Raw genomic sequence first — 17,183 nt, 5'->3', positions numbered from 1 at the left:
TATAATTTACTATGTAGGAGAAGTAGAACAAGAATAAAATAATTATAAACTCTGTATCTTAAAAGTAGATAAATGACACGTGAGATGTCATCTACTAGACAATATTATCAGCACTTTATTATAGAAAACATTCTATTCAGATAGGTGGGATTGCTTACTGTTCTGTTTACCATTTTATAAGAATTTTAGAGGTAAGAATCACTTCCAGTATATCTGTTTGCTTCCCCTTAATACAATATTTCTTTAAAAATGTTTAAAATAAACCAGTATCATATGAATATGAAATCAAATTTTGAAAAATGTATGAAGAACAGGCATTCTTAAGCTATCTTGTTTTGTGGCATGCAGCATGTTCTTTTTCGTCTTAGTTCAACGACCTGTTTAGCTGCTTCTTAGAACGTGGAAGAGTCGATTACAAATCAATATTTATTGTTCTATAATATGGGAGGTTGAAAAGGGCCCAAAGGAGGCCAAAAATGACTTCGCATACTACAGAGGAAAATTTAAGGCGGTAGCAGACAAGACAGACCTGGGAGACAGCAAAGAAGATGATGATGGAGTAAGAGATCTGTCAGGTGTCTGGTCTGACTTTGTGTCTCACAAAAAGACCAGCCTTTATGACTTAAGAGTAACCTGAGAATCTATCCTCATCCAGGATAGGAAGCCAGATCCCTCATCTACACTTCCGTACAGGGATGGAGAGTGACATCAAACACATAGTGATTACGATGAGACCCAAACGCAAATTCCCAACATTGTCAACTTCCAAGAGGCATGCAGTATATAGTTACAAGATACGGAATTTAGTGTGGTAAGACAAGTTCATATCTGAGCCATTGAATTAATATTGATAGAGATTATTTTATAGTAAATTTCTATATATAGCTATGTCACAGGAGTACCATCTACAACAACTATACCAATAGTCTATTGTTCTTGTGGATGGTATTATTCATAGAATACATATGGCCATGTTCATACAAATTTTTATCTTGTCCCTTTTGTGGCAGCAGTGGCTGACACAGACTTAACACAATCATTTTCTCATTTATAAAATATATGAAAGACTGGATACTTCTAAAGACAACAGAAAGCAACACTTATAAGCTATTCTATTTGTATCTGGCACATTGTTATATGTGCTCTCATTCCACCTTCAGAACCTTTTCCCAGGTAAGTCTTATTATTACCCTGATTTAGACATGCAGAAATTGAAATCAGACATGAGAAATAACAGAGTAAATGACACACCAAAAGTGACAAAGTTAGGATTAAACTTTGACTTGTGTGACACTTTGCATGACTTCCCATCATAATTCATCAGCACCTATGACCTTACATATCCTAATATTTATTGATCAATTAGAAAGATAATAAGGGATGATCTAAAGAAACTTTGGTCCAAAAATGTATGTGTTAATGCCAGGGACTATGTCAAAACACTTTTAAAAACACAGTCTCACATAATCCTCAGATATACTTTCTCTCAAAGTGTCATAGTTTTATTTAAAAAAATTTTTCAACCTAAAAAAAATAGACTGCTTACTATTTTTTTAATATAAAAATAGTATGTACATCGCAAAACAATTTACAACTTTTAATTCATGGCTGTTTCATATTCTGCAACAATGGTTTTGGTTCTGTCTTAACTTTATGTGTACACTTAAATATTACACAATTAACTATATAGCTTCTATTAAATGAAGAGGCCAGGGATTTTTAATTTTAATAAACAAGTGCATCTTAAGATGACTCCTAAATAATGTGCTAAAATTAAGCTGTCTATTTAATGAATTCTTTCATAATCCCGGTAAATTGATATTTTAATGGAAAATCATAGTACTCAAGTTATCACTAGAATAAATTGCCTAGAAATTTTCAATAAATGGATAATTAAAACTTAGTAAATGAAAACTGTGAAATTTCTTTACAAATAAAGAACAAAATATCCTGAAATAACAATGAATATTAGGAAAATATTTCTAAAGAAAGTGGATACTCTCTTTTTCTTATATTTTACACATATTTTTGAAATTTTCTGAAAAGTTTTTACAATTACATATATTATTTTAAATGTAGGCAAGATGCTTTGAAGTATATTATTGATAAAATAGTCATGAGTTTAAAAGAGCTCTGTTTTTAAACACCATATTTTGTTGTTTTTTCTGAAGGTTATTATACTACGCAAGGATATTCTATGGTATATTAAAATGCATAGTTCATTAGTTCAATATCTTCCACAAAGCGAGGGAGAAATTATTAGCATCAGAAACCAGCAAAATATTGGAAATTTCATATACAAGGAATAGACATTTTCTTTCAATAGCATCTGCATGAAAGTAATACGATTCTATCTCTAATTGAAGTTGGCCTAAATTGTAGCAAAAATTGTGCCTAATAAGAAAATAGCTGGAGTACACAGTAGTCAGTAAGTTACTATCATTAAAGCTTTAGCCCATATTCATTGAAGATAGACTGAAAATGTTAATGTACTATCTTAATTGAATCATTTCTTTAAAAAAAGGATAGTGTAAGATTCTGAGTTGTTACTTAAATTACAGGCTTTGAAACATTTTTGGTAGAACTATGATAAGAAGTCTTTTTTTAAATACATATATGTACATTAACAAAAATCATGAAATAATTTTAGTGTTTGATGTCCATCATATATTTAAGTAGAGAACGTATCAGATTATAAATAAGCTTCACAAAGAAAATAAAGATTTTATCTAACTTTTAAATTTTATTTAGTTGAAAGGAAATATCATTCAGATTCAAATGAGAAGGCCAGTCATATACTTTAAAGGAATCCAGAAGTGCTTCTATGGGCATGTGCTACAAAGAATGAAAGATCATAGCTCAAATCCTGGCAGTGTCACTTACTCTCTGTGTGACCAGGGAAACACTGAGTTTCTCCGTGCCTTAGTTTCCTTTTCTACAAGCATGGGAAAGTGATTGGACCTAGCTCATGATGATATTTTGGAGAAAAACTGTTGCAGATGTACTTTCAAAAAATTGGGCCGTAAAAATATCTTTCATCTCACTTACTCTTCTCCAATCAGATCTTGAATCCGTCCCCATCAAGAGGGAGAATCTAATTCCTCTCAGCTTGAATTTGGGCTGGCCTTATAATTGAAGTGTAACAATTTAGAATGAGGAGGAAACAACAACGCATGGTTACCAAGACTAGTTCAGAAAGACCATCTAGTATCTACCTGCCGTAATTCTCTTGGGATGTTCATTCTGGAGGAAGCCAGCTGCCACAGAAGAGGACAGACCACCCTGAGACAGCCATAATGGAGAGACTCCACGTGGGTGTTCCAATCTCCAGCTCCAAACGAGCTCATGGCCCAAAGCCAGCATCCACTGACAGCTAGCCACTTAAGTGAACCATCTTGGTTTTGAAGCAAAGTTGCATTTTCTTGTGACTACAGCTATAGAAAACATCTAAGTGCAAGCACATTAGAGATTCCTTATGACACCCTCTCAGCTAAGTCTTTCCAAATTCCTGATCCACAAAATCATGAGCAAGAGAAAATGGATGTTTTATGTCACTATGTTTTGAGGTCATTTATTATGCAGTAAGAATAGCAGAAGAAAAACCGTGATAATGTGCATACGGTGCTTATTAAAATGTTATTAGTATAATGTTTGCTGGGCAGGGAACACTTCTCCTGGAGTTTAATATTCATTCAATGAGGAGAGAGTTCTTTTAACATACCACTCCTGGACTCTCCAACTCGCCTTCTTCTCCCTATGAGAACTAGGGGGATGTCTGATTGGTAACTCTAGGGACAGCATATTGTATAAGCTTTTCCTATCACTCCTTATTTATTTTCAGAAAGGACCTTCGTGTAGAGATGATAGGTTCTCCATTGATCCTAGCCATCATGCTAACCTTAGTGGTGATGCTTACGTGATGAGACGTAGGAAGAAGAGATGTAGTCCTCTTCTCCCACAGGAGAGGACTACAGGGTCTAATGGTACTTGGGCCTATGTTGGGTAAGTCCATCTAATTCTTCAGTTCACTATAAGTACATTCACTTACCTGTCGATTTAAGCCACGTGATATTTTATCCCCATTTATTTCTTTTGCCTTAGCTAGTGATTGAGAATTTAGGCAAGGAAAAAGGATACTATTAATTAAGACCCATTCTAAAATCTACAATGATGAGCATATTTGCTAAGTCTATTGTCATATTTGGGGATGAAATTATTACTTTGAACCATATGGCATTGATGATATTTCATTGTCTATAACCTAAACATTTAGCAATTTCATCAAAACTTTGACAACGTATGCATAATAGGAAGTTTTGTTTTGTTTTGTTTTGTGCTGCATTTCCCAAGCCCCTATCAGGTGCCAAGTAATCTGTTAAGAGCATTTTTCTGTTGAAAAGATTAGTTGTTAAATTTCATTTGACTTAGAGCATTGTTTTCCAAAGTAAGGCCTGAAGACCATCCACATGATGCCAATTGATGAGTTTATTAAATATGTACTCCTAGGACCTGTGCTAGACATACTAGCTACTCTAAATCAATCTCAGGGAGTGGGATTCTAGAATCTGCATTTTAACAGGCTCTCCAAGTGATTTTTATTGCAAATACAATCTCATGCTACCTTCCATGACAAGAGAGATACGGTCTCAATATACTCTGTGACAGTGTTTAATTAAACCTTACGCATCAGACTTTATGGAGTCTGTTAACAATCAGAGTTTACTCAGAATAAGAGGAACATGTATGTTTCAAAAATTATGTAAAATGATGAAGGTAAAAAATAAAGTTTGTTAAATATTTACAATATGCTAAAGACTTTGATTTGCATTTTATAATATACTCCATCTTTTTTATACCAATAAGAGAAATAAGTATTATTATTAACATTTGAAAGATGAAGAAACTCATACTGAAAAGAGTTCAAATAATATTGCCAAAGCTGAAGCATCATAAACGGCAGAGCTGAAATTCAAACATACCTATTCCTTACTTCAAAGCTCAGCTCAATCATTCAACTTCTGAATTTTGGCTGTTGAAGAAACTAGGAATATTAAGAGAAAAGAGGCTTACCATCCAGAAAATAAGATGGAGATCTTAAAAAATCTTTGGAGAAAAGTCTTGATAGAAAATGAATAGTCTTAATTTTTTTATTCAGTGGATAAAAGTTGTATTTGGAAAAACAAAAGTATATTTGGGTTTCTATAATTGTTTTGTAACAAATAAACCCAATAAAAATTAAAAGATGTGTACTTTAATAGAGATAGGCCTTAGCAAACAAAAACTAGTTGATTATTTTCACAACTACTACAGAAAAAAATTCTGCATGTGGTTTTGGATAACCTGGGGCATAGAGTACAGAATAAAATATCATGGCCTTCTGGTTGCTTGGTGACTTTTTATTGATAAAATAACTGAAGATAAGGTATCTCTCATTCTTGGTATATACATAAGGATACATCTATTAAATGAAGAGTAAAAGCTATCTTTGAAAAGAGAACTTTTAGGAAATGTTACAATAGACAGGAAATTAATAAAAGTATTAGCTGGGAAGATGAAGCTCCAAATGATAAGGGCTTACAGATATGAAAATTATTATTTGAGTAATCGCATCTAATGAAATGTAGTAAATTGACATGAAAACAATTACCTACAGTATTATATATCTAATATTTTTGGCAATTTTAAACCATTTGATGGAAATACAACTCCTTTCAGATTTGGCAACTGTGTCATAGTAATATCTATGATTTTCTGTTAAGAAAATATTAAAGCAAACTCTATATCATTTCTCTGAGTTGCCAGAAGACTATAAATACCACTCACATTTTATATATTTGATTGCCAACTTGCATATATAAAATAAGTAAATCAAAATAGTTTAACTATAACCAAAAGAGATATACTCTCTTAAAAAAGCCATCATAAGGAGCAAATGGGGAAAAGAAGGGTGATGTATTTCAAAGTACGTTCTTTCAAAAGGCAAATAGTAAATGGAAGGGGAAATGACTGTTTTATCAATCTATGGAGTTACCATGTTGCTAAAAATGACATGATGAGTTGGAAGGATAGAAAGTGTATTTTGGAAAAACTGATTTCAAATGTTTCTGCTATCAATATTGGTGCTTATATTTTAGAAATAATTGACTTTTGCAGACACTGATTTAAATTAGTGAAAAAAGATTAAAGGAAGTTGCTCTTTAACATTAAGAAAAGAAAAGCAATCTATAAGCTTAATCTTACTGTCTTTACAGATGTGAAAATGCCACTTCCATCATGCCATTAATTCTCTACCTTTTCCTTTCTGTCTCACTTTTGTCTACTACTTGTAGTTTTATATGAATTTTTATGAATAATAACAATTATGAAAAGCCATGGAGTGTAGCGACACATATGATAAAGTTTAATTGGTTTCTAAGTAACTTGAATACATTCTAATGAAAGGGCACCAATTTACATGGGAGTGGCATCTGCCAAAATGCTGTATTTTGTTGTGCTTGTACTTATTTCTATTGACTAGATTCTAAATTATATGAAAGCACAAACCTCTTCTACTACACAAAGACAATTCTAAAGAGTAAAGAGTTTAAGGACATCCAGACTTCTGTGAATTTGAATTACTTTTCATCTTCACAGCACTGGGTTGGGGGGTTTGAAATTGCAATAAGATATTTTGTAGATTCAATGTATGCCAGAAGTCCACGTAAGCAAACATAAGAATACTAACAACCTAAGATTTTGTGACTTGAAAAATATCAAGTACTACCCTTCAACTTTTTTCTCTTTTGAATTTATTTTTAGGCTGACTTTGTAGTATACTACCTTTTTAAAAATTAAAACATTTATTGGATTCCTAAAGTTACTTGGTAAGTTGGAGTCCAATGTGAGATTTAATAATATGCCAAACACTGAAAATACAATAATATTGGAAACCATTCTGCACTGGGTTGCCATTACCTTATCGCCTTCGGAAAATGTGATGCCATCCACTGCTCTTTTCCAAGTGATTTCTGGAATAGGCTCCCCTTCCGCTTCACACATGAGTGTGACTTGACCATTCTCATGTGTAGTCTCATTTTTAAGCTGTATTATGTGAGGCTGTACTGTAAAGAATATATATGTTACTCAATCTGTATTGGAGGAAAATATTACAATTTAGACTTAAAAGCCATGGTGGTCATTTAAATACACTTTAGTATAGTATGGAATTATTAACTGTATTTCAGTTACAGTGGTATGCATTGATTTATGGGGGGGGGGGCAAGAGAGTTCCAAAGTACAGGACAAAACACTTTAGAAAATAATTCTCATTGATTAGCACTATAAAAATAATTTGAAGTAGCTTAGAAACCAACATACAGATTATAATTCTTTCCAAAATTTTGCCAATTTAAAAGCAACCTTATTACTATTTTATTCTTTCAAAGCTACAAAATTAAAATTTCCTCTTTTAAAGCCACATGTATACATACGTGTGTGTGTACATGTGTGTGGCATCTGCTCATTTAGTGATTACCTTTTAAACTTTAAAAACAATTTCATGAAAGAGGGAAAATGATGACTGTATCCTGAGTATGTAGTAAGCATAACTGTGTACAATATTTATGAAGCAAATATATATACATCTTATTTACTTATACTATTCCAGTCGATTGATTTTCACCTCAGTTTATTATAACATTATTAGACATTATAACTAATTATTTCTTTATAATTATGACTTCCTAAAAGAAAAAAAATATGTCTACTAATTTAGATTATCTTAATGTTAAAAATTATGTCCCCCCACAAGTTTATATAATAAATGCTACAGGAATTTATGTTTGCAAACTCTGTTATCCGCATGTCTTAGCTTTTACTTGTTCGAACATAAAAGGGATAAAAGTTATCACTTGTTATTTCAGTACAAGTAACACGTTGGTTTTTAATCTTTAAATGCAATTAATTATGGAATATAAATAAGTTGTTCTTAATCTCAGAAAATTAAATATCTGATATCAGAATTGTGGCACATATAATTTTTAACAATTCAGCGCTTACTCCATTGATTTTAATGGATTTAGTTATATTTCCACTATATATACATGATTTTGTGTCAGGTGCAATACAAATTTATTCAATATAACTGTATAAAAGTGATTACAAAAGTGTAAAAGGTAGTATTTCATGCATTATTTCCTTTTTTTCTTTTGAGGAAGATTAGCCCTGAGCTAACATCTGCTGCCAATCCTCCTCTTTTTTGCTGAGGAAGAATGGCCCTGAGCTAACATCCGTGCCCATCTTCCTCTACTTTATATGTGGGATGCCTGCCACAGCATGGTTTGCACAGTGGTGTAACGTCCACAACCGGGATCCGAACCAGCAAACCCCAAGCCTCTGAAGCAGAACGTGCACACTTAACCACTGATCCACAGGGTCGGCCCCTTATGCTTTATTTCTTATTTGACAGAATGAAAATATCAGCAACTTTCGTTTATATATTTCTTTGTTCTCACTCACTACCACCCTGATAAAAACAAGTAACTAGTATTTCATACGAACCTGTTAAGATAGATTGAGAATACCCACTCTTCAGAATTATCTCAGACACTATCATTTCTAGTTAATTTATTTTTATACTGAGTCATATTTATCTAATGTTGTAGGTTTTAAAGAGAATAATTTTTTTTAAGTGGGGAATACCGCTGGAACAAGTTAGGGGCTTTCTATAATTTCCAATAATTTTATGTTTCTTTGCTCTTCCTTCTATATGAACAATTTTCTCGTGGCTCTTAGTTTTGATGTCTTCTCATTGTTAAAGATTTTTGTGTAAATAGATCAAAACATTACCCTTCTGAGTAATTTGCCAACACCATGTTATCCAAAATAATAGCCCTCTTTACCCAAAACTATCTGATTTATCTATTTTCACCTTCTTAAAACATTTTATTATTCCAATTTAATTTTTTTATTTTAATATATTTTTGCACATTCTTTATTGTCTGTCTCACTCTGCTAGAATATAAGCTTTATGAAAATTTCTCTGGTTCAGAAAATATTTCTTTTAGAGCAACCACAGGACTAGCTGGCAGAGGGCATGTCCACATGTGTATTACCATTCATCTTTTGGTCTGTGTAAGCAGTTTTGCTGCATCTGCCAACGGCAACCAGCGGTCTTTCTTACTCTAAAATTCACCCTCCTTCCTTTTCCCTCTCTTTGTTGTGAATGGATTTTGATACACATGCTTATAAAAATAGAGAAAACACACTAAATATTAGTAGTGCCTATAATTTTTAGTGTTACACTTTTTAAAGAGAATAACCACGTTCTAAATATCCTCCAGTAAATTGTTTTTCTTCTTACAAGCATAATGAAAACTAGATCAGTAATGTTAAAAAAAATGATGAGTTCTCTACTCTCTATAAGTTCCCCAGAGAAAGCAATATGGCTCTTGGTAAATATGGAAGATATTTATAATCCCTTTTAATAAAGGGAATATTTAATTATGGTTATGGGTCAATGTTTCCTGATTATAGCCTTATAGATGTGCTCTTTTGAAGTATATTGAAAGTAAAACTGATTCTAACATGTCATTTAAAGATTTATGAAGATCAACTCTTATATACGAAAAACACAACAGATCCCTGGATGTGTAGTTTAAATGAATTTTCTTTCAGCCTCCATTATAAGTCAACAAATACTTTACAAGAAATTACATGTGTAATTTCATGTAATTCTTAAAATAATTCTATCTGGTAACTGTAATTGTAAAATATATTTTAAAGTTGAGAAAACTGAGATTTAATTTTGAAAAGTTAAATGGTTCTTATGAGTGAAACAAGAAAATTTGACTCAGACCTCCCTCTATACGTCATACTTTTAACCACTTTGTCATAATACTTACCAAAGACTTGGAGGAACGCCTGTTTCTCATCTTCTCCTGCCTTATTTGTGGCCCTGCAGACATAAGGGCCGCCATCACTATTTACTATATTCCTGACAGTGAGTTCTGTGTTGCTTCCTTTCAATATGTACTTTTCATTTTCTTCAATGAACTTGCCATTCCTAAACATGAAAACAGAGGTTGAGCTTCATAAATCTGACTTCATAACTCAGGAGCAGATCAAATTCAACCTTGTTACCTGTAGTTGTTAATCATTTTATGGCTACTGTCATTGATAGACAAGCCTATATTCCAATCAAAAGTATACTTCTAACAGTCTAGTAAAACAATGCATAAATATTAAAATTATGCTTGAAAGTTGGTTTGCCCATAGAGACAAGAATAATATGTTGAAATCTGGACATTAATCTTAGGCAAAAAAGCATATTGGTTCAATTTGCACTTTGATTATTAGCAAGGAGAGTTTTATTTGCCGATTTTAATTCCATACACATTTTTTATGTTGGTGAATCAATACATATTTATGAACATATTTATTTACTAGGTTCCTGAGACATATTTAAAAGAATTTCTATGAAAACATCCTTTAAAGAAATTTCAAAGTAAATGCAATTTAAATACATAATCGATTTATATTGCATACAGTACTGCTAATAAAAGTGTAAGATGATAGAATTATATGAAAATTCAGTTATAGGAATTATGCTGCATATGATTTAATTCATTAATGAGTGAAGAAATCATTTTTCTTAGACATAAATAATTAATTTTCAGTTCTTTCAAGTTCTTTCTGGACTGAAATAGTCTCCATTATTCTCCAAATCTAATTTTTGTTGTCTACTAAAACAATGTCTTTCAAACTTTTTTACAATAACTTACAGTAAGAAATATTTTATATACATTTAAATCTGAAACAATTCTATAATTCCCCTTAATATGTGTGAAACCTTCTTATATTGTATATTCTTTCCATTCTATTTTATTCTTATCTTCTTTTCGTCCTTCTCCTTTTCTTTTTCCTTATTTACTCCTCCTGCTATACTTTTCTTATAACGGTATTTCAGATGATTGATTTTAAGACCCACTAATGTAAAAAGTTTACAATCTGCCCTTAGAGCTGGGAGGATTTACTTGTCTATATAAGTTTAAGTCAAAAAAAAATAAATCTCTAAAAAGATTATAAAAAATCTTTCCCAGAATTAAAAACAATATTTCCCCGATACTCTAAATGATCTTTCCAATGGATTCTGGTTTTGCTTTCTAGAAAGTACTGGCGCATATCCTAATATAATCTTCATCCTTCTATGACTCTATAACATCTGTTTTTCCAGTTTCTATCGACATCTCTAAATATATCTGAAATGTGCAAACGTTTCATGAGAGTAGAGTACAAAATTAGGCTTTATAAAATATTAATAGCAAATGTATATATAGTGCTCTGCACTTTTATATGTTTTCTTCATATTTTTACTATTCAAATGTTTACAGCAACTATAAATAAGGACACCATGTCAGCATTTTTGTCTAGAATTCAATGTATAGATAGGGTTTTCATCGCAATTAGTGATACAACATATTTCTTAACCTGTTTAATGAAAAAGTATTCATTTGTTTCATCATCATCATCATTTACTAGAAGTTTCAGAAATCTGTGTCTTATAAAACATTTTTCCTATATTATTAACTTGGTTGAAGACTCACAATTAGCCCATAGATGAGCATTTTCTCTCTTCACCTGCATTCACAGATCAGAGAACTAAATTTTTAAGTATAATTTCCCCCCCCACCAATTCACAGATGAAGAGACCTAGTTTTACATAGTAACTTAAGTAGTAGGTTAACTAAGTACTAGTGTTCTTTATGATACAGAGTTATTTCTGTACTTTCTGTGAAATATAGTGCTAAATGTTTGAAGTATAGCAAATGAGTGAGACTTGGCCACTTATCTTAAAGAAATCATAAATTATAATCAGATTCAGAGAACAGAGGGTAATATAGATCCTATTAATGCATTGATTCATAACTTTTTGCATGTTTTTTTTGGGAGGGGGGGGAAAGACGGGATCCACTATACTAGGAGAGAAGAGAAAGAAGATAGCTGGAATACTCTGGGAATTTTCATGGGAAGAAAATTCATGATTTTGGCTTTGAAGTGGATGGGTAGATCTTGAAGAATTTAAAGAAAATCAGTTTGTAAAGATCATGTTCTCTTCAAGAGCTCAATTTAAAAATATTATTAAAGGATAATAACCAAGGTAATAGTTCTAAATTGGTCTCTCTGAACAAACTTGTTAGATAGAACATATTTGTTCTTTTTCACAGTACATTTCTGTGGAATGCCAATGTCTGAAAAGACTCCCAAGATTCTGATGGAATTCCATGAGTTCATCCTTTGAAACTCAACCACTTCTCTAAGTGCCTCTTTTCCAAGCACAGTAAAACAGGAGTTAGGATTAGGGAATTAATGGAAATGATAAAGAAGGGAGGATAATTCCACTTTTGACCATAATGGGGTACCAGGGACCATATTTACCCTCTCATTTTAAACAAAACAAACACTGGACACAGACTAAACAAGAGTTTTCAAATATTGGTCAACAGGTAGTACATGGCTAGGATGTCTGAGAACTACTAAACCTTATTACCTGAAGAGAGTTTCCAGCCTGCAGCTCAGAGAGGGAGAACCCCAACAGAGCCAGGCTGTGTACATGAATTGGAAGACAGAGTTTGCAGTTTAGGGAGGTTAAAGTGGCTAGAATTTGTGGGTCAAAAATATGTGAGAAGAAAGAGCTGCAGTAGAAAGAGGACTAAGGAGATCTGCAGAGGTTTCCTAACTAATCCTTAACTGAGTATAAGCAGTGAGTGTATGCTAGTAAGGCCTTCCCAGATTAGGGCAAGAACTATCAAAAAAGATAAAACACAAACATCCCAGAAACTCACATATGACCAGGAATAATTTGCATCCCAACCATCCAGAGTAGAAAGACTTCCTAAAACACAAGGCATTAAGTTACCTCAGAGTAATATTGCTTCAGTAATGAAGCCAAGCTATCCCAAGGCTGAAGATTATCCTGGATCCACATAAAAGAGCAGAACAGCAAATCTCAAAAAAGATCAAACTTTCCCCAAGTAACTTAACCGCATCCAAAAACAAAATAAAAGAATATGAAAATATCCAGCATCCCAAAACATAAAATCTTCAATGCTCAGCATCCAAGAAAAAAATTACTAGGATAGCAAATAAGTGGGAAAAAATGACCTATAACAAGGAGAAAAATCAATCAATAAAAAAATCCAGAAATGGTACAGATGATAGAATTAGCAGACAAGACCATTAAAATAGCTATTGAAGTATATTCTATATATTTAAGACTGTAAAACATGAGCATGGTAAGAGAGGAATGGAAGACATAAGAAAGGCCTCCATCAAACTTGTAGAAATAAAAACTGGAATGATGAAGGATACTCTGGTGGGATTAAGAGCACATTGGACCTTACAAAAGAAAAGATCAGTGAACATGAAGACAAAGCAGTATAAGGCAGCAAACTTGAAGACATTGCAAATTGAAAACAGAGAGAAGAGGACTGAAAGTTCTATCTGGTATCATTTTCCTTATTTCTAAACAAAGTCTTTAAATAATTCCTATAGTACTGATCTGACGTTGATAATTGTTTAAACACATAACAATAAAGCTTCAAAACACAAAACGGAGAGAACTGAGCCAAGAAATAAAAAATAGTTGGAAAATCAATAAAGATACAGAAGTTGTGATCAATACTATTAACCAAGTTGATCTATACGATACTTAGAGAATATTCCATACAATAACAGTAGAACACACATTTTTCAAGTGCACACAGAACATTTAAAAATAGAGACCATAACATGAGACTCAATAAATTTAAATAAATTTATACTATATGGAGTACGTTTCCTGACAACTAAGAGACTTAGTCAAACATCAGTAATAGAGGGGCTGGCCCAGTGGCGCAGCGGTTAAGTGTGCACATTCCATTTCGGTGGCCTGGGGTTTGCCAGTTCGGATCCCGGGTGCGGACATGTCACTGCTTGGCAAGCCATGCTGTGGTAGGCGTCCCACATAGAAAGCAGAGGAAGATGGGCACAGATGTTAGCTCAGGGTCAATCTTCCTCGGGAAAAAGAGGATGATTGGTGGTAGATGTTAGCTCAGAGCTAATCTTCCTCAAAAAAACCAAAAACACCAGTAATAGAAATACACATGAAATAGACCCAAATATTTGGAAACAAAGATACATACTTCTAAATCATCAATGTCAAAAATAATGTTACAAGAAAAATTTTTTAAATAATTTGAACTAAATAAAACAAAATATTATCAAATATCGAAATTAGTAGAGTGCAACTAAAACAGTATTTAAAGAAATACTGTTTTATTTCTTTTATATTGTTTTATAACAGCATTTAAAGAAATATTTACTTGTTTTAGAAAAGTATAAATATTAAAATCAATCATATAAATATCCACATTAAGCAACTAAAACTGAAGAGAAAATTAAACACAAAGTAAACAGAAGGAAGATAATAATAAGAATAAGAAGAGAAGTCAATGAAATAGCAAATAGAAAAACAAAAGAGGAAATAATTGAAACCAAAAGCTGATGATTGACAAGATTGTTGTATTCAGAAACCTTTATCTAGACTGATCAGGGTGAAAAAGAGAGTAGAGCAAATAACCAGTCCTCAGGTTTTCAGGAGAGAGGGCAGATCAGTTTAGGTAACACAAAAATTAAGTGTGACAAGAGAGTACTGTCAATGACTTTAAGCCAGTAAATACAACTTACATGAAATAGAAAAATGCCTGGAATGATATAAATCGTCAAAGATCACTAAAAAAAAAAGATATTACCTGAATAGACCCATATCTATGAAAGAACTTGAATTTGTGGTTAAACCTTTACACAGGAAAAGTCCTATCAGAGATTGTTTCACTGGAAATGTTTCTAAACATTTAAATAAGAAATAAGTATCATATACAAACTCTACCAGAAAACAGAAGAAAAGGAAACGCTTCCCTATTTATTTTATAAAACCAGTATTGCCCTAATCCCAAAGAAGTAAAGAACAAGAAAGCAATTGAACAATATCTTTCATTACCAAGAACACAAGGACTTTAACAAATTATTAGCATATTGATTTCAGCAATACACATAATAATCAAGGGAGTTTAAGCTAAGATGCAAGGTTGTTTTAACATTTGAAAATCAATGGAATTCACCAATTTAATGGGCTAACAATAAAAATTCATGTGTCATTCTCAATAGATGTAGAAGACACATTTGAACGGAAATGAAAAGAGGCGCTGCTTTTACTCCCACTTTGGCTCCCATGTCACCAAGTGCTCCTGGTTCTCTTTGTGAAAATTTCTTAATCCCCTTTCCTCCCCATGTTTGGTCCTCAACTGTCTTCTTTACTTGCTTCACTCATATCCCTTGGAGATATCAACTCTAAGTAACAGGTAGTCTGGATCTTTCTCTCCGGGCTGCTGCCCTGCATTCTCTAAAGCTTACAGATTTTTTTTTTCCCACAAAGATAACATGTCTATACCTAGAGATAAATACGTCAAAGTAAAATCTTCCCTCTGATATTAATTTTACCTCTGTTAATGTCACTACAACATGCCCCCATTCTACTATTAAATATTATCTCCCATTATATATTATCCAGTGACTAGAACAATTATTGTTTTATCTCATTCAAGGGATGAAACTAATGCCACATGAAAATACAGACATCAAAAATTATGGATTTAAATTACTCATTATATTAGCGTCTGAATCTGATTTGTTCTAGTCTGTATGATAATGGTATTTCTATTTACATATTAGAAGTTTGAACAAATGAGAAACTTTAAGGAAAAAATCTAAACAGAAAAGAAGTCCCTCTGGAAAGATAAAATAATGAGAATAAGGTTCTAGAACAATATTTGCTCATTGTAATGAATGATCCAAGAGCTTTTCTGTGCTACAATTAGATCTAATATTGACGATTAAGGAGACACACTGGAAGCCAGAAGTCTCTGAGATACATGATAATTATCTGGAGTGAATATGTTAATTCTTGCTGTATAATCTCTTTAAAAATACCAACAATGTGTCACAAAGGAATTAATGTTTGCAAAGAACATCTGAAAACCTTTGTTTGAAGAAACATCTTATTTATTGCTACCTGCTATATTAAATGGATAAAAAGAGTCTGGTCCAGTGGCCGAGTGGTTAAGTCTACTTGCTATGCTTTGGCAGCCGGGGGTTCGCTGGTTCGGATCCTGGGCACAGACCTACACACCACTCACCAAGCCACGCTGTGGAAGCATCCCACATAGAAGAACTAGAATGCCTTAAAACTAGGATATGCAACTATGTGCTGGGGCTTTGGGGAGGGAAAAAAAAGAGGAAGATTGGCAACAGATGTTAGCTCAGGGCCAATCTTCCTCACCAAAAAATAAATAAATAAATAAATAATAAATAAATAAATGGATAAAGATTTGAAACCTGAAAATAATATCAGTAAATGCTCAGGAAGTCATGAAAAAAAGTTTTGAGTTTCAAATATTCTCCTTCAAATAGTTTTTTAAAAAGCCTAATCCTTACTATGGACGGTTTTGCCAACTTGAGTATATTTTTAGCAACTATTTTGTTGTGATTATTCTTATACTATATGGTTTATGAAGTGTAGAAGTGATTGCGTAAATATTTGTAGCAACTTGAATTAATGACAAATATATGTTTGCAAGATTGTCCATTTTTAAACATTCATGATCTCCCTTTTAACAGTTTGAGCCACAATCTAAAAGAATGGAATATTTTGATCTGTTTGATGGCAATGGAAATCAAATAACATTTAAAAATTCAAAAAATGTATAAAAATGAACTGTCAAGTAATAGATTTACAATAGACAGTTTATTCATTTGATGAAGTAAGCTTTTTTTAAATGACATTAAATTTATAGAAATTTAACTCAGTATAATTAGCTTTTTTCTATAATAATATGGTATACAAAACATATAATTATATTCCAATGAATATGATTTTGTACACATATAATAATGATGCCATCAATACTAGGATTCTTATTTCTAGATACTCTCTAGTAGTAACAACAAAAGGTTGAATCAGTCACAGGCCTTCTGGGCCCCTTCTGGCCAGAAACATACCTCATAAACAGAATGACCAGGACTATTGATAAGGCTTTGACTTAGGTTAAATCACTCTGTTGATCCCTTTAACAATTTAATCTAAGCAACTTAACTGAAAATAAAGGCAT

The 17,183-nt window shown here is 32.4% G+C and overlaps 1 protein-coding gene across 1 annotated transcript in view; it reads right to left on the bottom strand.

Annotated features, from left to right (window-relative positions):
• The window catches only part of NCAM2 (neural cell adhesion molecule 2), a 480,413-nt gene that overhangs the window by 157,454 nt on the left and 305,776 nt on the right, over positions 1-17,183 (bottom strand). The window contains exons 9-10 of the mRNA XM_046648333.1: positions 9,882-10,042; positions 6,955-7,100 (exon numbers count right to left, since the gene is read on the bottom strand). Coding sequence (XP_046504289.1) covers positions 6,955-7,100; positions 9,882-10,042 — 307 coding nt within the window. The remainder of the gene's footprint in view (positions 1-6,954; positions 7,101-9,881; positions 10,043-17,183) is intronic.

Source organism: Equus quagga, chromosome 21 (genome assembly GCF_021613505.1).
Source record: "Equus quagga isolate Etosha38 chromosome 21, UCLA_HA_Equagga_1.0, whole genome shotgun sequence".
Lineage (NCBI taxonomy): Eukaryota > Metazoa > Chordata > Mammalia > Perissodactyla > Equidae > Equus > Equus quagga.
This window is presented reverse-complemented; position numbering and strand designations above follow the sequence as displayed.